Source organism: Hyalella azteca, unplaced genomic scaffold (genome assembly GCF_000764305.2).
Source record: "Hyalella azteca isolate HAZT.00-mixed unplaced genomic scaffold, Hazt_2.0.2 contig1749, whole genome shotgun sequence".
NCBI lineage: Eukaryota > Metazoa > Arthropoda > Malacostraca > Amphipoda > Hyalellidae > Hyalella > Hyalella azteca.
Window position 1 is genome coordinate 109,542 of NW_025932050.1, and position 22,833 is coordinate 132,374.

At 37.3% G+C, this 22,833-nt stretch overlaps 2 protein-coding genes across 2 annotated transcripts; one reads left to right on the top strand and one right to left on the bottom strand.

Moving 5' to 3' along the window:
• The first annotated feature begins 1,885 nt into the window (after positions 1-1,885).
• Positions 1,886-5,939, top strand: LOC108672266 (cyclin-K). Its single transcript, XM_018159911.2, has 6 exons — positions 1,886-2,068; positions 2,483-2,584; positions 3,327-3,564; positions 3,823-3,880; positions 4,129-4,301; positions 5,017-5,939. The coding sequence occupies exons 1-6, from the start codon at positions 1,952-1,954 to the stop codon at positions 5,823-5,825; spliced, it is 1,497 nt and encodes a 498-aa protein (XP_018015400.1). The 5' UTR covers positions 1,886-1,951; the 3' UTR covers positions 5,826-5,939.
• A 2,723-nt stretch (positions 5,940-8,662) lies between these two features.
• Positions 8,663-17,411, bottom strand: LOC108672262 (3-phosphoinositide-dependent protein kinase 1). Its single transcript, XM_018159904.2, has 13 exons — positions 17,406-17,411; positions 17,256-17,324; positions 16,877-16,919; positions 16,212-16,367; positions 15,555-15,699; positions 15,284-15,387; positions 14,856-15,012; positions 13,967-14,063; positions 13,519-13,674; positions 12,690-12,942; positions 11,307-11,440; positions 10,875-11,027; positions 8,663-10,329 (listed from the first exon to the last, which is right to left on the bottom strand). Exons 1-13 carry the CDS (start codon positions 17,409-17,411, stop codon positions 10,231-10,233), a joined length of 1,572 nt encoding a protein of 523 aa, XP_018015393.2. The 3' UTR covers positions 8,663-10,230.
• Positions 17,412-22,833: the final 5,422 nt, after the last annotated feature.

The window sequence follows — 22,833 nt, forward strand, 5'->3', positions numbered from 1 at the left end:
TTGTATAATGGAGATAGAATGTATTTTGCTTTTGCCCAATGCCTTGATATGCAAGTAATAGAAATCTATTGAAATGGAAAGCAGATATCATAACTTATGAAGACAATGATTATTATTAACTCATTTGCAAATATATTTTTACAATGCACTTGCATCATTTGCATGACTTCCTCTCATTACTGTATTGTAATACTAAATATATTAGGTGTTATGCCATTACCAGTGCATGCATACCTGCATAGTGATACCACGCCTGGTGTGTTATAGCCACTATGGTCTGTAGAGTGTAGACTAATAACTAATAAGGCAACCAAAAATGAGATATTTCACTATGGGCAAAAGTATTTACAACTAAATAATAACTTATTAACAAATATATGCTCATCTATTGCTATGAACAGATAATTGACTAATGTGAAGTCAATCTGACTGTCTGACATCAAAATAATATTGGGACTGGTTGCATTCATGTTGTACAAGTATGACCCACATCATCACATGGTGGAATTGTATGAAGGCCTTGGTCAATTTGATCCACCAGGACAGCCAGAGCAGGGGCAAGCGTGGAAAATATATACCATTAGGGCCGCAACTAGAGCTTTCCTGCCATTTCCTGAACCGCGAGTTTTCTGCCAGATGAATTACCTCCTATCTAATTGTTAACAAAAGTGCATGACTGGGTCATGAGATTCCAATTGTATTAAAAATTTGTCACTTTGGAGCCACAAGATTTCAGAAACAAGTAGGAAAATTTCAATCCTGAGCAGGGGGGCAGGGCACAACTCAAGGGCCTCCAAGAGTGCTAATTGTTAGGGAAAGGCAGTGATTTGGGTGCTGGAGTGCTGGATGGCACTCGTCCCGGGCCTCCCGCTACTTTGGGAGGGAGTGTGCTCCTATTTTGACTACTGCGCTCAACTTTAATCAGATTTTGTTTTCCAGATTGTGCTATGGAGTTTAATTTTAATTAATTTATTATTTGTCAATTCATTCCATTTTTTGCAGTCAAACCCACCTGCAGAGTTCATAAGGAGCAAACAAATCCGTGATCCATCTGATGTAGGTAGTTTTTTTTTCACTTAGGGCATCAATAAGACCTGTAATATTTTATCCCAGCACAATCAGTAAGCCAATTGGCTCTGTATCAATCAGGATTCCCTTCTGTTTTGATGGGTATCCATCACCCACTTGAATCATAATGCACTATTGTCTGCATTGATAATTTGCTATTGTCTATGAATGTTGTCGAGAAAGATGTGTAATCTAAAGCCACTGTCTGTAGCGGCTTTAATTTTTATATTTGATTAAGAACTTGTAAATTGGGAGATGTTGGAGTTGTTTCAGGATTGTTATTAGCTTTATCAACACATGAATTGATATCTAAATTGATTTCTTTTCTTGACCTGAAATTTGTGCCATAGTAAAATTGTTCAGGTCGTACAGGTCCATGTATGGCTTCCAATTCCAATATTGACATAATGTTATTCCATTTGATCAGTAAAATAAAGTAGTTATAAATCACTATAGTTTATATTGACTGTTAATTTTATTCTATGGACAAGTTTATTTAGACACTAATTTTTATTAACCTATAATAATTTATGCATATTGGACTATAAGATTTCAGGTCTGCTGAATTCTTTATTATGCGTCATTTATTAAAGTTTGGAGCTGCATAATCCTATAGCAAGTCATCAGTACTTTCTTGAAGGTGTATTACGGTATCTAAATACCTGAAGCCTTCATAGTTGATTAAAAATATGCTGTCCACTATTTCATAGCTACAGAACGTTAGAGTATACTTTGCCTAGTTTGCCAACTTCGCATTTCATACTATGCCATTCAATTTTTACTCTGAAGTTGTCTCATGATATGGACACTGAAAGGTTATAACTGTAATTCATCTATTTTTCAGATCTACACTGTTGTCAAATTATTTTCTTGAGAAGTTAAAATGCCTTGCTGGTATTATGATAAACGTGAGCTTCGTCACACTCCCAGCATCAAAGCAGGCCTCACTCTGGAGCTGGAAACCCAATACCGCCGAGAAGGAGCTCGTTTCATTTTACTGGTTTGTTGACATTATGAATTGTTGCCTATCTAAAGATTTGTTTGTTGGCACTTGGCAGTAGTGATGGATACATTTCAAGTAATTTGGTTTTGACCAATCTAAACAGCATGGAAGAATTCTGCTTGCTGGGTCTTGAAATTGTGTCCCGTGATAGAAGAATTCTGAGTTGAACATTAGTTTAAGATTTTGGGACTACTATCCAAAAGTGACTGTTATCTTTTGAGGTATTTATATCTCAATGCTTAGCTACCCAAACTGCAAGTCAGCATCGAATTGTGGCTTGATCTTCACATAAATTTCCTTTAAGATGTTGAGTTAATGATAACTAACAGCCAAGCAACCTTATGAGCTATTTGTTCAAATTATGTAAATGTGAATATATGAATATATATATATTCATTTTTGATCTCTCAGGTTGGCAACAAAATGGGATTGCGATATGAGACCATGGCAACTGGAGTGGTGTTCTTCCACCGCTTCTACATGGTACACAGCTTCCAGGAATTTCCCAGACATGTAAGTGAGCAGTAAAAGTTACGGTATTTGTTGTCAGTTAGGTATCTATCAACTAAGTTGGTAAATTACATGTTCTTGATGTTTGTCTAAAAAATTGTAAGATTAATATACGACAGAACATGTGTCTAAGGAATCTTGGAGATAGTTTTTATGCTACCTAAGTCTTCTTTGAGATGAATTTTTTTCTACACCAAACTGACGTATTAATTTCTAATATTTCACAAGTCATTAACTTATCTAGTGAGTTTTGAACAATTTCAATGGAGAAACATTTCAAATTTTAGTTTCATTGGCATTCCAAAAAATTCAAAAGAAGTGTCATCGGCATGTCTTATATTTTTAGAGAGATCTTACATTGTATCATGAACTAAAAATTCAACTGCAAATAAAATATCTATGAAATTCAGTTTGTTTTTAATGAAAACTTGCCTGATACCAATTGATACATCCTTTACTGATCAGCTTCAATTCGAATTTTAAACTGATGATGATGATGATGGATGTTGAAGGTACTAGTATTTGCAATCTAATTTATAATTTAAGAATAAAGTTATCTTAATAAAGGTATGATTATTATTGATCATAATTACTCTGCAATTTCCACCAATATATTTGATTAAAATTGGCCCAAATGTTCCCTATTAGTTTCCTCATTTGTGATTTGCTCAATAATACAATTTTGACATTTTATGAATAAATTGAGGTTGTTAAATTGTAATGCAAGTGAATTTTTTCGCTGCAGGTGACAGCTTGCTGCTGCCTTTTTTTGGCAGGAAAAGTTGAAGAAACGCCTAAGAAGTGCCGTGACATCATGAAGACTGCAAAAAATCTCATGAAAGATGATACCTGGGCAGAGTTTGGTGCTGATCCTAGAGAAGAAGTCATGACACTTGAGAGGATTATCTTGCAGACAATCAAGTTTGATTTCATTGTTGAGCATCCGTACACCTACCTCCTCAAGTATGCCAAGTGCATAGAAGGTGCTTACAACTCTCACTGTGGTTTTTCTTTCTGTGCTTCTTAAGAACTCGCATCATAATTGATAAATAACATAATAATTGACTTCCTAAATTTATGATTTTAAAATTTATTAAAATTCTAAGGGCGCAAGTTATTTATTCTACCATTTGATGATTCATGATTCTTAGTCCTAAGAAATATTTAATTTATGCAATTGAGTTACCGATGAAGAAAAAAACAATTATCCATTGCTTTAATTTCTAATTGCACTTTTTCAGGAGATAAGAAAAAATTACAGGACATGGTTCAAATGGCTTGGACATTCGTTAATGACAGGTCAGAATTATACTTGATTAATCACATAATTTAGTACTCGATGCGAAAGTATAATTCAATTATGGTAAAAATTTATCTTTTAATTGAGTAGCAGCAATTTGCTTTACCCATCAAGTTCATTGTTCCTCGGGCTAAGATAGATTTTTTTTATACTTCCGCATTTGGCTGCCATCTTTACCTTCATTATTGTACTTATGTGTATTTGATTATTATTTTTGCATTATTGTATTTTGTTAACTTGATTGCAGTTTGTGCACGACGCTGTGCCTGCAGTGGGAGGCAGAGATTATTGCCATAGCCCTCATGTACTTGGCGGGCAAGCTGAGCAAGTTTGAAGTGACGGACTGGGTGGGCAGGAACCCTCGGCACACGCGCTGGTGGGATATGTTCACTCACGGCATCACTACCGACCTTCTCGAGGGTAAGCTGCTCATTTGAGGTAATGTTTCCTTCAAACTCTCCCAATTGACACGTCAAAGATTTCTGGCGAATTTTCTCAACCTGCTCCTCCTAATATTTACAATGCACGGCGGAATACTATACCTTCACTTTGACTGAGATCAATTAGGCTATTTGTACACATTAGACGTTTGATGTCCAAAAAAAGTCGGCTAATCGTAATAGAGCAAATTATTTGTTACTTGGAAAAATTGCGAGCAGAATTCCACACGTATTTGATGCCGTTTTAAATAAAGTTTAAATTCATCATGAAGCTTATACATAGAACCATCTGTGTATTTTGAACTTGTTCACAGCAGAGCGAATCTCTATACATGAATATTTTTGTCCACATTAGATTCGCCGACACCCTTCTCGACTATGACAGTAGATAGGACGGTTGGAGAGTGCAAAAAGGACATTAAATAGTACGCTTGAATTATTTGCATTGCTGATAATTGCCACTTACAAAGGAGCGATATATATACTGATGCCGAAACTATCAGGTATCCACTATGAAAACACTAGATCAATTTTACTAGTACAATACGAATCCTTTAAAAGTTTCTTCCTCGCATATTTATCTGAAATCTGTAGATATTGAACAGACTCTTCCCCAATTGTTGTAAATAGTTCAAACTCGATAAAACTATAATAGATGAGAGGAACGCCTTAACTAAAAACACGCATGTTTGCAGACATCTGCCACCAAGTGCTGGACTTGTACGCCCCCAATAAATCAGAAGCGGGCCGTGACGGTAAGCGTAGCCGTGCTTCTGCTGCGGTAGCCAAGCGTGCTGCCGCCGCTGGCGCCGGTGCTGCCAAGCAGGCGACTGTAGAGTCAGTGCCGCAGACTCCGCTGCAGGGCACTGCTGCTGCTACAGCAGCTGTATCTTCAACACCTGCAGCAGCTGAGACTAGTGCAAGCAACAACAGTTTGGCAACGCCGGCCGCGACTCCCACGCTCCCTGTCCCCGTTATCGGCGCAAGCGTTGCCCCCATCCACGCTAAAGATGACGTAGACAGCAGCAATGTAGACGTGCCGCCTCCTCCGGTGGTGACGCCGGCGGGCACGCCATCTTCTTCATCCTACGGGCAGTACGGGGCACCTTACCCGTACTCGAATTTCAACCCTTCTTATCCCCCTCCTTCCACCACCACTCCCCGCTACTCGTACCCTGCCTACACTCCTTCTGCTCCACCTCCACCGCAATCTGCTCCAAGTACTCCCCTGGCTCCTCCGCCCACTCATTATCCTCCACCGATAAATCCTTCTTCTCAAACGCCGCACTTCTCTCCCTACACGACGCCCATCCGCACGCTCCCTCCCTACAGCGGGCACCCCGCGGCCCCTTCGTATTCCGCCCCACCACCCACGTCTGCCCTTCCTCCCCATTACAGTCAGACGCCCCCTAGCGCGCCCTATTATCCTCCCGCTAATACCAACACCTCGTATCTCTCTGGCCCTTCTCCATACACCTCAAGGCATTATCCTTCGGGCTCTTAACCATATAGGCTGCACGCTGTGTTTGCCTGACTTCTGTTACAATTCGAAAACCCATGTGGCGATAATTCTTTTCCTGTAGTACGTGGTTGGTAGTACACGCTTCTGTCAATATCCTATACTTCGAACTTATTTCACATTCCTGGCGAAGAGCTTGTCTACATGTATTTCATCACACTCCCTCCATTTGAGAATGCTTTCACCGTGTGTACCTATTGCAGATAAGGAATAACCTGTTGTGAAGCCTCTGAAAATATCGCAAGTTGCAGTCTAGTTGCTATTATTTTATTATTTGTCTTTGGCTCGAGCGTTTTGCTATAACAAGAATCGGATATTGGAGGATTGGTACTAAGCCTCATCTTACATCACCTAGAAGCGTAGTATAAGACTGTCGTATGTCTTTAATATTATGTTAGAGCTTACATTCTATTACAATTTATGTCTACAATGAGTTCAAGTGGATATCAATACTTCATGGTAGTTGACACATCTATATTTTTGTTAGCTTAAGAAATGAATCTGACTTGGTTTTGGTTAAAAGGAAAAAAAAGTACTGTTTCATTTTCCACTTGCATATTTTAAAAATTATTTAAAAAATATAATTTATGCAAGAATTGAACTATTAGGCAAGATAGATTGCGCTAAATGATGTAGGACATTCATAGGGATTGGCAAAGATCCTCGAAATGCAGTGAACTTGAAGGGATAATCATACCCAAGTGCTAAGGCTTCTTAATACTTTTACTTAGTTCCATAATCTTCAGCTTCTACATTGACGAAATTTAAGTTCTAAATGTTCTTTTTTAATCATAATAATTTAAAATGCAGGAGAATCAAGACTATATCTGGGTCCTAAATGAAGGCGTAATTGAAGCATAAATAACACTTAACTTTACAAAATCTGTTGAATAACCTCTTGTACCGAAATGTACTAAATACAAGTAGCACTAAACCTGCTCTAACGTTCCTCGGATACTGCTAATAATTTCTACACGAGGGCTACACTTAGAAACAAACAATTCATGAAAAAATTCAGAAATATGAAACGAAATAAACGTGCAGGAGAGGAGGAATGTTTTCGAAAAATTTCCACTTGTGTACATGAAGGTTATTCTCAAATTAATAATAATTTTTCAAAAAACATTGAACTTGAGTGTAATGAAACAGGAAAAGAATAACAAAAGAGAAATTACATTAAAATAGGTATTTATAAGATGTTTTAAACGAGTAGGTACGTTGGAGAAAAACAGGTTCGTTACAAATGATCAAAAAACTTAGTTCTTGTCCATTTAAAATACATGCGGCTTAATAAACCATCAGAAAACTTAAATTATAAACGGTTGCGTGAGCAATATTTTGATAACTCGCGTAAATAAAGCTAAACCACTGAGAGAGAATGATAGTTTAGTAAAGAGAAATAAACTCACATTTTTTATACACTAACATTATGCAGGTTAAAACTTGTGCATTTTAGATATTCACAGTAAAAAAAAAGAACATGGAAACACTTCAAGCTTGTTCACAACTCTTTTTCTTTATATAACTATAGCAAACATTTGTGACGAATTTCTTTTTAAAACTATGACAATTTAGTACAACTTTTCATAGGAGGAATTACTCTTTCCATGGATACGAGAATGAAATCATGGGCGTGCTGCATCCAGTCGCTCAAGACAAGTAATTTTGCAGCGCATGAAAATGCAAGTTGGGGTGTGAAGCGCAGCACAAACACACTATCAGATACAGAGCCATCATTACACAACACAATGGCTAAAATAAATAAAACTAAGTTCAGTCAAAAAACATGAACGGAAAAATTCTATAGAATGATTGGTATAACAGGAGGAAAATATTACTCTCATAAGTACAAGAATTCTAATTTCGAGCTGTACATATCACTCCAACGTAATACAGTGAATATGACGAGTCATGAAACGTATGGATAGGCTTTATCCAGCCTCGCTCAGTTGAAAGCTAAATATGTACTAAAATAACTCTGATACAAGGAGGCCAAGAAGATAGAAATTAGGTTACTTTCTTGCGGAATGCTCTAAAAATTCTCATTTGTGGCCAAGTGGAGGTTAACTGAAAAAGCTTCGTGACGAATAAGATTGAAGCAGCTGAAATAAATAATTTCATGGCAGTGCAACTTATATATTCCTTTAGGTTACCCGACACACGAATATAGAGGTATTTAGGAATAAGCACGAGTACTAATTTGGACAAGGCGCGACTACTCAGTTTTAATACAGAAGTGAAATCGAACGTCAAAGAAAACCATTCAGCTTCAGACATTCGACAAGGAATATTTCTACACATTCTAGTTATTTCGTTCCATTAACATAGCACGGTAGTCAAGTAGTCAATAATGCGGACCATTGACATCGCGAACCATATATTGCATAAGCATAGAACTCGACCTATTGAGTTCCATGAAACAGATTCTCCCTACACCGAGCCTGTGTTGCATCGGAGCAAGAATCCTGCAAGGCGCTTGCATCCAGGACGCAGAGGCATAACACATGCACACCTGTCCTAAGATACGCAACTCTCAGAGGTAGTATATAGCAGAATAGTTCCAATAAATAATAGAGTGAATAAATAATAAGGGTTAATAAATAATCATACGACGTTAAAATTGGATATCAAATGATAAGGTTAAAAATGTTTGACCTTATCAAATGATAAGGTCAAATGATTGGTTTCGTAACTCGTTACGGAAATGCTACATTTAAGCCAAGAAGATTGTCCTATAAATTGAGGTGATCACGCATAATCAGTAACTGATATCTTTTGTAAAGATGAATGCCACAGATGGAGTGACAATCGATTAATATAAGGCAACCAGAATTTATTTTGTGCTGATCAAATACCAGCAAGTAGGTACAAGCACGCCTGAGTTTGATGAACACTGAAGCAGATGTCCGTATATCCTCTTGAAAACGTAAGCACAAAAGAAACGAGTGGCAAATATTTGTCGATTCCAAACACTGCTGAATTGCAGAAAAATTCTGGAAATATATTAGGAACAATAGGAATAAGAGGGTAACATTCGTGAACGAAGGGTAAAACCATCTTGATGACTAGAAATTGAGGGACGGAGATACAATTTAACCAATTAATTAAGTGTTTCGTGAACAGCGGGCATACTTTGATTATTTATTCGTCGTTTGAAGAAGTAAAGAGATACAATAAAGGCGCGTGTGGCTGAGGCTCTGCAGGCGTGTTCACTCAGGAAGCAGTGTGGCCACAACCCGCACAGGCACATTCATCGGTCACAAGCTGATGTGTTGTGTATTTATTGTAGACTGTCTGATCCATACATCACGAGAATAGAGATCAAAAAATATGTTTTATCTCAAGTATTTATGAGTTTAGGTTTGACGGCGCAGCGGCGCTTGTGAGATTTGAAGTTAGTTGTAGTGTGTTGTAGAGGCGCGTCGATCAGTAGCATTAGGTAACATTCCAAGGGCGTGAGGCGTTTGTGTGTTAGGACATTATCGTGTTAGGTGTGGGATTAAATAAAGAGTTTGGTGGAGGAACGTTGTTGGTACATGTTTGACGTCGGTGCGGATAAGACGGACAAATTGTTGAATGAAAGTTCTGCTCTCGAAGAATTACGTTAAAAGAGAACGCGATGATAAAACATTTTTGGATCCACAGACGATTTGTGAAGCCACTGCTATGTTGAAGATTAAGAGTGATTATTATAGAACATAGAAAGTGCATAAACGCACAAGAGTTCACGTAAAATGGGGAAATAAGTAAGCATTGTTTCCATGGTCATAGTAGGCCTAACACTGTAAGTCCAAGGAGGATATAACCTTAAAGAAAAACCTGCATTAATTTAGTTATTGATTTGGTAGGTTAAACGCAAAAGTTTATGAACTCCATAAAACAAGTACAATTCCATAAAGTTAAATTAATAGTGCGCAAGAGAAAAATAATTATTGGCAAAAAAAAAAAAAAAAGAATCATGAAAATGATTGCACCCGTGTCACAAAATTTACTTACCTTTGATTTCAAGTGAAGGTTTTCTCCTGCAATTATTTTCACGACTTCAAAAATTGTTAGACATCTGAAAAGACTAGAAGAAACTGAAGGGTTAGATTTGCAAATTGAAAATGTTTGTGAAAACAGTGCACTGGCCGCTGCGGGGTTACGGTCTGAGTGCGCACTTAAAACAGGCGAGATGCAGTACAGACATCAGAGCTGAGCAGAGCAGACATCGGAGCTGAGCAATGCAGAGCAGACATCGGAGCTGAGCTGAGCTGACATCGCAGCTGAGCAAGGCAGACATTGGAGCTAAGCAGAGCAGACATCGCAGCAGAGCAGACATTGGATCTGAGCAAAGCAGATATCAGAGTTAAGCAGAGCTGAGTAGAGCAGATATCAGAGCAGAGGTGCCCTAGGAGCGCGGGAAGTAGTAGCTGCACACCTGATCGACAGCTTCCATCCATTGCTTTGAAGAGTTCTCAGGATCCTCCAGGTAATACACGCGGTTGGGCTGAAACAACAAGACTTTTTACAAACCAAGTAACTATACATATTATAATTACAATGTTTCAAATCAACCAAGTTTTTAGATCAGTTATTCATTTGAAAGTTATAAACTTAGACTTAAAGATACATAGGATGAAAAATTTTATGAGAATCAAGACTCAAATACTAAGATTGATAGCATATTGAGGAACGTATAATTATAAGCTGCAGGTTCCAATTTTCAGACAAAATTAACGATTCAATTTACTCGCAGACGTCAAGAAATGAAATAAAAACCCACTAATTCCATCGTCTCATCCAAAACAAGGTGGTGTGAACGGAATACAAATTCGGACTTGATTCACAGCAATGTTTGAAGTGACGAAATGTAGTGCACCACGGTGAGTAGCTTACTCGCGTGGATAGAGAATGCATTGGCTGACCAGGCAGTACGCGACGGTGGAGAGAGATGTCCAAAACTCTTCAGACAGAAGAGCTATCTTCTGTCTTATCTTTTCGACAAAGCTGTCCAAAAGATAATAAGGAGGTTGTACAATGAGAGGCGCTCACCGTATGGATGAAGAAAGTGCGGAAGTTCTTGCCCTCACAGCGCGTGGTGCCGTCGAGAGGCACCTGGCCCTTGAGCACGTTATTGACGGGGTCCACGTAGTACAGATGCGGTCCTGTTGTCAGCAGGAACATGCGACGACGCGGGAATAAGCCCTGCAACACGTCGCGGTTATGGAGCGTCAAATGGTCCTATTGCGTGGTACCAATATTAACCACTTATTAATTTAAGCAGTTTAGTAGCAAAAGACCCACTGGGTATTGTATTGGTTAAAAATTAGAGAGCCAAGACAATACTTCTGAGAGCGACAGCTGATACCTGATGAGAGTAGTATTGCTTTCTCTTCACAATTCACGCATCGCTAGCAAAATTATTTATGCTTAGAATTATAATTTGAATAAGAGTATATACTACAAATATGCAGTGATAGTTGCCTTTCTTTTATCCACGAGTCCTTGCTTCAAGATAAGGTTTCCATCAACAAATCGATGCCACTTGCTTTCTTTCTTCTGTACTTCAAGTCTCATGTTGTGCTCATCTTTTGTAATGTCCGCTATATTCTTGACACCTGCAATAAACACCATTTCATAGAAAGAAATATGTTGTGTTATGAAAGACTATTTTGACGGAGCATGATGTGTAGCACCATACAACATGCTATGCTATTGCATTATCTTCACAGAACAAATGCATTGCACTGTAATTCTTTGGCATTATTTGCATAGAACAATATCAGTTTGAAATGCAAGATAAACTTTTTGAAAACGTATGAGTAAAGATGTTTAGAAATGAGCAGAATGACCGCTATAAAGTTATCTGTATTGAACAATATTTTCAGTAAAACGCGATAAAAATTTGCTGGAAATTTTCGAAACACAAATGCTTTAGAACATTCTCTATAAATGTAATGAAATTTTAAGCATGTAACTAGATATATTGTGACATGAAATAAAAGTTCCAACAACCAACTGAAAACAGTCACTTAAAAAACTGCTGGTGAAAAATCGCCACCAGGCATTTAAAGTGGTAGAATACCAATATTTTATCTAAATCGTATTGTTACAATAACTGAACAAGCCACTCCTTTTTCTAACACAGGCGAAAATGAATGTAGCAAAAAAATAATAAAATACTTAAAAAACTTTTTAAAATACCACATTTTTCTTGTGGACTAAAAAGTAGAAAATAAATTATGGCTCGCCCCAAAAAACGTGTGTCGGGCAGATTTATGATTAAAGCGAGAAGCACACAACACACGAATTTTGGAAATTTGATGGTGAACGTACAGAGCCATAATTTATTTTCGACTTTTTAGTCCACAAGAAAAACGTGTTTTTTTTTAATTTTTTTCAAGTATTTCATTTTCTACCTTTTAGTCCACAAGAAAAACGATGAAGACTTGATTAAGTATGACTTGACGTACGTATCGATGATACGCAGCGTCAGCGCCTGCTCGTCTATAACGTCAGCGCCCGCACGTCATACTATATATATACTACTACAGTACTACTATATATACTTTACTCAATTAAGCTAATTTAGGTCTCTAATTGTTAGTTTTTATGATTGTATCTAAAATTGTTAGGCGAAAATAGCCTGCATGCCGAATTTCAGATCTCTAGAGCAATCAGAAGTGGGCTAATTTTCGTTGTCAATGTTAACAACAAACAAATCCACAAACAAATAAACGCGAAGCTAAGTTAAGAAAAACGTGTTAATAACAAGCAGCTATAAAATGAATTTTTAAATGTTTCATTCAAATTATTCAAGTTTACACAATTTAAAATGAGATTGAATTGGAAAATAAATTTAATTACCTCTAGAAGAGCTTCTAGAAGAACCAGGTGTTGAAGACTTGATGTTTGCCTGACTTGATGTAACAACTTTTGATGAGGAAGAGCTTTTACTTGGATTTTCATAGTTGGGAGAAGATTGTGGGGCAGAAGAGCCTTGTGTGTCTTGAAGGTTTTCCACAACCTTGGGCTTGCTGCATGTAGTAGTTATCGTCTGTTGCAACAAGTCCAGCTCCCTCTTCTCAAAGCCTGGCGTCACATTTTTGTCCCAAATGGACTGCAAGTTCACCAGATTGGTGAAGCAAGATGTCAATATTTTACTACATTTTTCAACAGATCAACAAACATAGATGCAATTAAGGATAAATGCAAGGCCCAAAAAATATTAGCCTGGTTTTCTATGATGAAAAACAAAGGGCCTTGTGGAAATACTCTTGATTTAATTACAGGCAGAATGCACATACAATAAAAAAATTTCTTGCAAGTAAGTCCAGTCGTCCATTCACATTTATAAAGTTGGATCATGTATTTTGATCAAATTTTTTAATTTTGCATCTAACTGGTTAACGAGGTAAATTATTATACTATTAACTGGGTAAAATTTTGGCTTTATTTACTAAATTTATTGATATTGCACAATCAATTTGATAGCTCAATCTTAATAATAAATTAGGAATAAAGGATAGTACATTGATTGAAAATAGAAAAATTACTGACGATTATGTAAAAAGAATTGAAGATTGTACCAAAACACATAGCTAGCAAGAGAACCTTAGCAAGTCAGTAGTTAATAATAAAAGAATATACCATTTTACTTTCAATCAAATACTATGACCCAAGTTACTAAACCCACTTCTTCACTGGCGTCAGGCATATAAGTGGTGATAATGGGGGGAGTTTCTAGGTGCAGTGTATCCAGGTTGAGGTGAGCCAGGAAAGTATGGTTGCGCACACTGCAGTATCTGCCTCCTCGGTCCCGAGCTCCGAGGCGACCACTTGCATCAAGAACCTTGACATAAACATTACAACCATCACATATGTTGAGTTTTAGCATTAATTTTCTTCATTCAAATTTATCAAATTTTGCAGACTAATAATATTTGATGATTTAACACATTAAAGAGAATCTTCAATACTCTCTTCTATTTCCTTTAGACAAATATTTGTAATCAAAACCTTTACACTTCTACTTCAGCATCACACCATTGTAAAAAAGGGGTCCTAGTCAAGATTTTTCATTCAGAATACACACAGAAATTAAGAGAAAATAGTTATAACTAATGGCAGAGCAAAAAACTCACAAGCAGTTTCTGTACCAGATCACGAGCATCATCAAAGAAGCCTGATGGAAACTCGTAGTTCAGCGCAAGGATGCTTTTAAATATCAAATACTCTGACCTGAAATAAAGTATATGTCAATAAATGTCAAAAATTACAGGATAATATGGAAAGACGACTTTGCAACATAAAAAAATTCAATCTTAGTTGATTTCCAAGAATAATCTTTCAATAAAACATTTTGGTGAGCACAGTTTTTCTCAATATTTTTTATAAACAGTCTTCTAATAATCTATTACAACATAACAAACATTAACAATTAGCTAATCAGCAGCATTAACAATGAACTATGTATATATGAACATAATTCCTCAGAACAGGTTTGCAACTTAGAATTTCCATCATAAGTGCTGATTAATTATTCCATCCGTAAGATTAAATATATTGAACACCAGCTGCAATTAGTTGGGAAAAATAAAGAGACCAAACGTGGTAAGAGCATTCAGTAGTAATCAAGATTTTGGAACATTTCTCAGCATCTTCTAACCAGTCTAAAAAAGTTGCCATAGTAAGCCTGAGGTAAAATTTCTATGCAACAACATGAAAGAAAAACCAGGGTTTGAATTACCATCCAAATAAAAAATATGAAAATGAGTAGGTAATAAGTGGATAAAAATAGAAATCCAGTTGCTAAGCCCCTGAAAGCTAAAAATACTTAAAATGTTGATCATGTTGAAATTTAGATACTCAGTTGCATATTACAGTCAGTAAACCTGAAGTTGAGTAGAAGACGTGAGTAATCTTATAAGAAGGCCTGAGTTATACCAAGATACTTGCTAGGGAATTAAAAGAAACATTGAATTTCAAGAAACGGGTAAATGAAAGAAATTGAGACTCTTTTCCAAAACTTACTTTGATCTGAAGGGTGGCAAACCAGAAACAATCTGGTAGATGATGCATCCTAAACTCCAAAGATCTGAGGCATAGCAAATTTTCTTTTCTTGCAACAGTTCAGGAGACACATACTGGGCTGTACCCACAAAACTTGATGAGCGAAGCAAATCCCCAGCTGCATAGAGACATCATCAGTTCCAAATGAGAAACTGAGTATGTCTGGTATGGTTCATAAACTGTGATTTTTATTTGCCCTAGTGAGCAATGGTGTAACAATACACAAGTAAGAGTTATTTGGTTGCATAATCAAGAATAAGATAAATTGAACAATTTTTGGCAAAGGTATTGCATGATGGTAACAAATGCATTGAAAGCAAATATACAAATTTTTTAAAATAAGTACTAGCACAACTGTTACATCAGAACAAGACCCATTTCTTACTCACTTGCTTCATCAGATTCCACTTTTTCAAGGATTTTGGCAGAGCCAAAATCTGAAATCTTGATGTGCATTCTATCATCTAGGAGAATATTTTCTGGCTTTAAGTCTCTGAAACAATCACAGAAGCAAAAGTTGAAGAAAAATTCTGGACCTTAAGCCTTTGTGCACTGAAAAACATAGTGAATGATGAGCAATATCAATTTTTGTATCACTGATAAAAGCTGATAGGTAGAAATTAAGAATTGACATTAGCTGATTTTAATCTTGATACTCACCTATGAACAATATTTAGTGAATGAAGATGCTCCAGCCCCCTGAGGATCTCGCCAGTGTAAAATGAAGCACTCTCGTGATCAAAGTTACCAACCGTCTTGATTAAGTCTAACAGCTCTCCATGCTTGCAATAACTCAGGATAAAATCTGTTGGTATCTTGCTAAGGTAAAACCAAGTGATTATAGAATAGCTTAATTTCAATACATACATTGAATGAAATTAGACCTACAATAGTATTTGAATATAGTGGTATCTTGCTAAGGTAAAACCAAGTGATTATAGAATAGCTTAATTTTAATACATTGAATGAAATTAGACCTACAATAGTATTTGAATATAGATAAGCTTTTAAGCTCAATAATACAATATTAGAAAATTCTTTTTCCAATCATATACCAATAAACTGTGGAATAAAATATTTCCTACATTGTTTGGCTAGGTATTGTTCAGTAGCAAATTAACTATTAAAAATTGGGCATTATGAGAATTTTTCCACTTTATGGTAAACCAGCTAAGAGAGAAATTGATAAAAGGATTAGGTACATCTAGTCTAAATTTAGACAAAAATCAAATCATAAAAAACCTAAATAGTTTGGAGGGATATCTGTATCCTAGAAGACACAAACTAAATGAAAATAGATTGGTTTGTAGAGGATACATAAGTTTGCATCACTTTGGAAAGCATAAGCAAGCTTTACAAAGAAGGGTGCAGTCTTGTTCTCGGCTTGGTTGAGAATGGTCATAACCTCTTTCTCTCTCAGGACTTGCTCAATTTTCTTTTCTTGTGCAATCAGATGCTTGCTGCAGATTTTAGCTGAAACATACAAGTAAACAGAAAATAATAAATTCCTACAAACTTTTTTTTTCAAAGGATAGAAATATCTTGCATTTTCCACTAACTAACTGCTTTTTTTCTAACCTGCTAATATGTAGGTAGACATCTGTCAGAAGTTTCATTAAAATTAACACAAAATATTCAATGCATGTTTATAAAAGCAGGTTTCATCGAAAACCAGAGAATTGGTTTTATTGACAATTTTGTATTTGTTTTTTTAATATGTCAAACAATATATTATTTATACTACATATTGTTCTATAAGGTATATTAAAAAACACTAATAACAAAGTTTTCAATAAAACAAATTCTTTGGTCTTCAATGAAACCTGCTTAAAGAACAATATCTGCCAACCTATACTAATATATTTATATAAATATATATTTTAATTGACATTCTTGAAAGAAATTCTGGATAATTTATGGCAGCTGGAAAATCCTTGTCATCATTATGATCACAATACTTATGGCTAATGTTCACACCCAACCTGCGTATTCATGTTTGGAGCGAATTTCTTTAGCAAGAAACACCTGAAAAAGCAACATAATATCAGGGCTTCACACATATAAATGATACTAGTTCAAACAAGAGGCAGGCCAATATCTTTGCAATAGATAATATTACAAGTATTTTTACAAGTTCTTTTTGCATACAGTTATTATAATTTTATTATTTATTGAAATGCACACTTGTCTAGTGGACAATATTTTTAAAATAAGATAAACTATTGAAATGTCATAAGCCACTATGTATATATATGATACAATCTATTTATCTGAATTAATAACCAAGAAAGTGATCATCACAAAACTCAATAAAATGTAAAAAACATAAATATGTAAATCAGAGAGTTAACTTTAACTTACAGATGAAAAACTGCCTTCTCCAATGAGTTTGCCAAAAATGAAATCATTTTCAGTCCTCTTCTCCTGTTTCTGAAAAAAAAAAAACGTTGATAGGTCTCACATATCACATTTAAAATTGAATTCACAAACAAAATTTCATGGACAACAAACCTGCATTTTTTCATGCACATACCAGGACAGCAATTATTGAATGCCAATTCTGAGAGAATTTATATATGTTTACTACCATCATTGAGTCAATGACATACCAGTATAACTGACATGAGATGCACTTGACTTGCCACTTGTACATAAAAACAATAAAATACAAATCAGAGCTAAGATTTAGGGCTAGATTACAACATAACTGCAAAGCTTTTCTTAAAATGCTGTTAAGAATTTATTCAACTTTGTTAATAAAGCACTAAAGCCGTCAGGCTGTAATTCTAGTCATTTTAGTCAAAGATACTGTCATTTTTTTGGCAGATGCAAGGCCCTTTTCATCTGTGATTGGTAGGATTGTGATGTCATCCTCACCAGACTGTGATTGGTTGTGGGATTCTGATGTTATCCTATCCAGACTGTGATTGGTTGTGTGATGGCATTTCCAATATGCTGTGGTGTTTTGGTTAATTTAATACCTACCCCTCTTGAATTCCACACAGAAAACAGTGCTGTGTGCTGCAGCTAGTGTGCTCTAAGCCATGAGTCTTTTTTTAACCATGAATTTTTTTACAGGCCATGAAAAACCATTTATGAGCCTGAAAACTTAATTGCCAAATCATGAGTTTATTTGCCAAGTCGTGCATACATGTTAAGCCAAATATTTAATTTCACCCTAGCTAAGATTGAAATTTTCATACCCATGAGTGAAATCTCATGAATCCAAAGTAACCAATTTTTAATACATTAAGAATTTCTAGGCCCACTCATACAATTTTATTACCAATTACATAGGATACTAGGCAATAGGTAATTCATCTTGTAGGAATTTGGCAGGTCCATAAATGGTAAGAAAGCTCAAGTCACAGTTTGAACAATAGAACCACACCAGCATCCTAGAAGTGGCAACAAGATATTTAGCAAATTTCGGTGACAGTGATAGAAGCTGATATCAATTAAGTAGGTACTAACAATTGACAATAACTAAGGAACACATTTTACTTTTGGTATCAACTTATAAAAATGCTATAGGTATGTGAAAATGTATCAAATTGAAATCTTCCTGCACAAACTGCTTGGACCATTGCTTTCAGAAAGCTGATTTTGAGCAGGAAAATTCCCTAAAAACATACATCTTCCTCAGACCCCAACTGGAAATTTCACTTCCCTGACAGCAATCACAGCATACCGTACTAATCTTTGTACCTGTAAAGGAATTGGGCTTTAGCATACAGTAAAGGAATTAGGAGGAATAGCTGTCCTGCCACAATACTTGTTAATTCTTCAGAAATTCATTTTATTCATTCCAATTTAGAAAGTTTCAGTACAATTTGCTGATTTTAGTATATTTAGTTCATATTGGTAAATTTAGTAAGTATATATACCATCAAATTTTGTAATAAGGGACAATTTTTTTCATTTTTTGTTGAGAACTTCTCACCATGAAAATTTTATAAACAAGTTTGGGTTTATTTTAAAGGTCTTTGTGGGGGTTATCATATGGTATCTATGAAAAATTTTTATATGCTATTTGTAAGGTACCAGGAGCAAAAAAACAGTTCCCCAAATTACCCCTGGAAATGAGGTACCTATTGTGACCGGAAACACCGCCGCGAAGTCGAAATAGTTATGGGTAGCGTGCCGACTTGACGGTGACTTGCTTATTGGTTTTAACACAAGGGCTAAAGAGTCGCTCTTTGGTCCGGCTCTAAATTCCCTTGCGTTTGGAGAGAGGAGGAATAAAAACGAGCCCTAATGCACTGCCCGGAACACAGAACCGGTACGAGCCGCACCACAAAACTGACAACCTCGCAGGAACAGATAGCAAGGGTACGGGTACGAGCCGCACCACAATGCCGACGACCAATGCAAGAACGGACCGCAAGGGTACGGGTACGAGCCGCACCACAATGCCGACAACCAACGCAATGATCAGGGGTACGAGCCCTAATGCACTGCCCGGAACACAGAACCGGGGTGGCAGTTATGCCTCAAAAGCACGACTATTGAAGGGTACGAGCCTCCAATAAGCCGCTGACAATTTGCTCGAGCGCAGAGGTTATTAGCCTCTACCTCGAGGTTGCGATTTGAACGGCTGTTAACCGCCCAACGCAGCCAAAACCTGGAACTATCCAAGAACTCCACCTATGCCGTTGTTAGTCCGTTAGTGGAACTCATTAAGAGTTATGCCCAGAACTGCGGTGGAGTTTATTCTTGGAAGCCCAAATTTGGCTCTGCCTTACTAGAGTCGAAACCGTGTTACCCTAATCCATCACCACTGAGCACACACAACTTCCGAGTGCACACAACGAGGGGGTAACTCAGCCAAAATGAGCTTACTTCAACTACTGTTTGCAATGTACAAAACAGACTATAAACACTTCCTAAGTGCAAAAAAATAGATAATATAATATAATACAATAAAGTCAACATTTTTGTAATCATTTGGCAATCTAATCACAGTTAAAAAATCTAATAATCTTAAACTAATTCCAAAGAGACCAAACTCTCCATCGTTCACGACTGCCTAGCGCGCGCTATAACGAGGTTAGGAGCAGCTTGACCAATCACGTCGGAGCCACGCCCTGTTTCGTTCCAAGACTACAAACACCACTGCTAGACAAGTTTCCATATTACGGTCACGAAATAAATATTCGTTTACACATTGTTTAGTCATAAATTAAATACATTCAACCATTATTGAGTCATATTGTGACGTAATAGATAATGTCAAGACTCGAATCTCTTAATGAAGTTGATCTTCCAAGTCCAGCCAATACTACATTCTCAAAAAAAAATTATTTCATAAAATTCGGGTTCCGTCACACACGCATTTTACGATCTATATGGCCGATGCCCATGATCAATTCTGACATTCATGATTCGCAAATGATGCGGCATGATTATCATGGATGCACTCATTTTACGATCAATGTGGCCGACGCTCTCACTTCACGAACGATGCGGCATGATCAACATGGATGCACGCATTTTACGATCCATGTGGCCGACGCTCTCGCTTCGCGAATGATGCGGCATGATTGACATGGATGCACGCATTTTACGATCGATATGGCCAATGCCCAATGATCGATTCCGATGTTCATGATTCGCAAACGCTGCGGCATGATTGACAAGGATGCAAGCATTTTACGATCGATGTGGCCGATGCCCTATGATCAATTCCGAATCTCACGCTTCGTGAACGATTCGGCATGATCAATACGGATGCACGCATTTTATGATCAATTTGGCCGACGCTCTCGCTTCATGAACGATGCGGCATGATCAACACGGATGCACACATTTTACGATCCATGTGGCCGATCCTCTCGCTTCGCGAACAACACTGAGTGAAAAAGGCCCCCTGTTTTGAAACACTTGGGTGTTTCAAATTCTCCCCAGATGCGGCATGATTGACATGGATGCACTCATTTTACGACAGATGTGGCCGACGCTTTTGCTTCACAAACGATGCGGCATGATTGACATGGATGCACACATTTTATGATTGATGTGGCCGACGCACTCGCTTCGCGAACGATGCAGCATGATTGACATGGATGCACGCATTTTACGATCTATATGGCTGATGCCCATGATCGATTCCGACGTTCACGATTCGCAAACGATGCGGCATGATTGACATTAGACTGAAGGCCTGTCACCAATTCTTAACATCGCAGAACATTCACAGCATCTTGTGGTCTCGAACTTGCAACTCACTGCTACAATTCTGCTGTGCTTAACCGCCCGACCTCCTTGCCGATTCTGACCAGAGACTGGCGCACAGAGCTGGGTTAGAACCCGCGCCAATCCTGGTACTCAGAACTTTAATCACTGGGCCACCCTGCCATAATCATGCTGCATCGTTCGCGAAGCATGAGCATCGGAATCAATCATTGGGCATTGGTCACATCGATTGTAAAATTCGTGCATCCATGTCAATCAAGCCGCATCGTTCGCTAATCGTGAATGTCGTAATTGATTATGGGGTATTGGCCACTTCGATCGTAAAATGCATGCATCCGTGTCGATCATGCCTCATCGATCGCGAAGCACGAGCCTCAGTATCGATTATTGGGACTTGGCCACATCGATCGTAAAATGCGTGCATCCATTTCAATCATGCCACATCATTCGCGAAGCGTGAGCGTCGGCCACATCGATCTTGAAATGCGTGTATCCATGTCGGGCATTGATCGTAATGCGCGGGCGTCTATGTTGAACATTTATTGTGATTTGTGAAGCGCGGGTGTCTATGTCGATCATCTTGCAACTGCCGCATTGATCGTGCAAGTACGCGCTATCATCAGGCATTGGTCAGAGATGCACTTTCGTATTTCTAGCAAACATAGTGTCAACTTTCTTCCCTGGCATACTGGTGGTGTGCATGGTAAACTTCCGGCGCCCACGCAAGTCGCAACACCTTCCAGACCATGGGCAATCAATTTTGGCGTCCTCGCCGTCCGTTTGCTGCAAACATCGGCGTCCACCGTCCGTTTAGATGGTGCCTTGGAGTCTTTTGGGCAGAAAAACGGCGTCCTCGACCTATGTTGTGCCATACTCTACAGACTGGAGGCATAGCTAACTACAGGGACACATGAGTAACACTCCTGCTGAGTCCTGTGCCTATGTCAACTCAAAAGTAATTGACTGACGGGACTGTGACGTCCCCCCAACGATTTACTCTATAACTTGCATGTAGCTCTAAATTCAAGGCATAGCTAAGTAAGCTAACTACAGGGACATATTAGAAACACTCTTGCGCCTACATTATACATATGTCCAATCTAAATTCTAAAGGAATATTAATAAAGGTTTTTTGGGATATGTTATTAGGTATATAAGCTATTACACGCGTTTGCCAAAGTAAGTTTGTGATATTATTATTCAACTTTCAACTACTAGCCTAACAAAAAATATTATGAAAATATTTTTTTTTATCAAAATCAGTGATGTCGCAAATTATGTCACCTCAGTTGGAACCATATAGTCATATACTACCGGGATTTTCTAGTCCCAAATATATAATTTGTACCATTAACAAATATTTAATTATTTTTACGGAGATGCAGTATTCGGTCCAAGTTCATGATGATTCTGTAGAAAAATGCAAATAAAAAGTTGAAGAACACATTGCTGTCACCATCACGAAAGGGTTAAGTAGTATGGTTATTGGGCAATATTGGCTAGTGGCTACTATGGTATTGGTAGATGCCTACTAAGTGAGTACTAATAAACTACTATAGATGGTATTGTGGGAGTGGTACTTTCACTACTTGGTAAATCAAAAGAAATTTTGCTATTCTGGACTCTGAAGAGTAGAGACTAGGTACTAGTGTGTTTGTGTTGAACTGTTAAAGTTGAACTTTCAAGTTTTGGAAATTGGGGCTAATTATAGATTTGTAAACTTGAAATTCTAACCTGTTCTCTG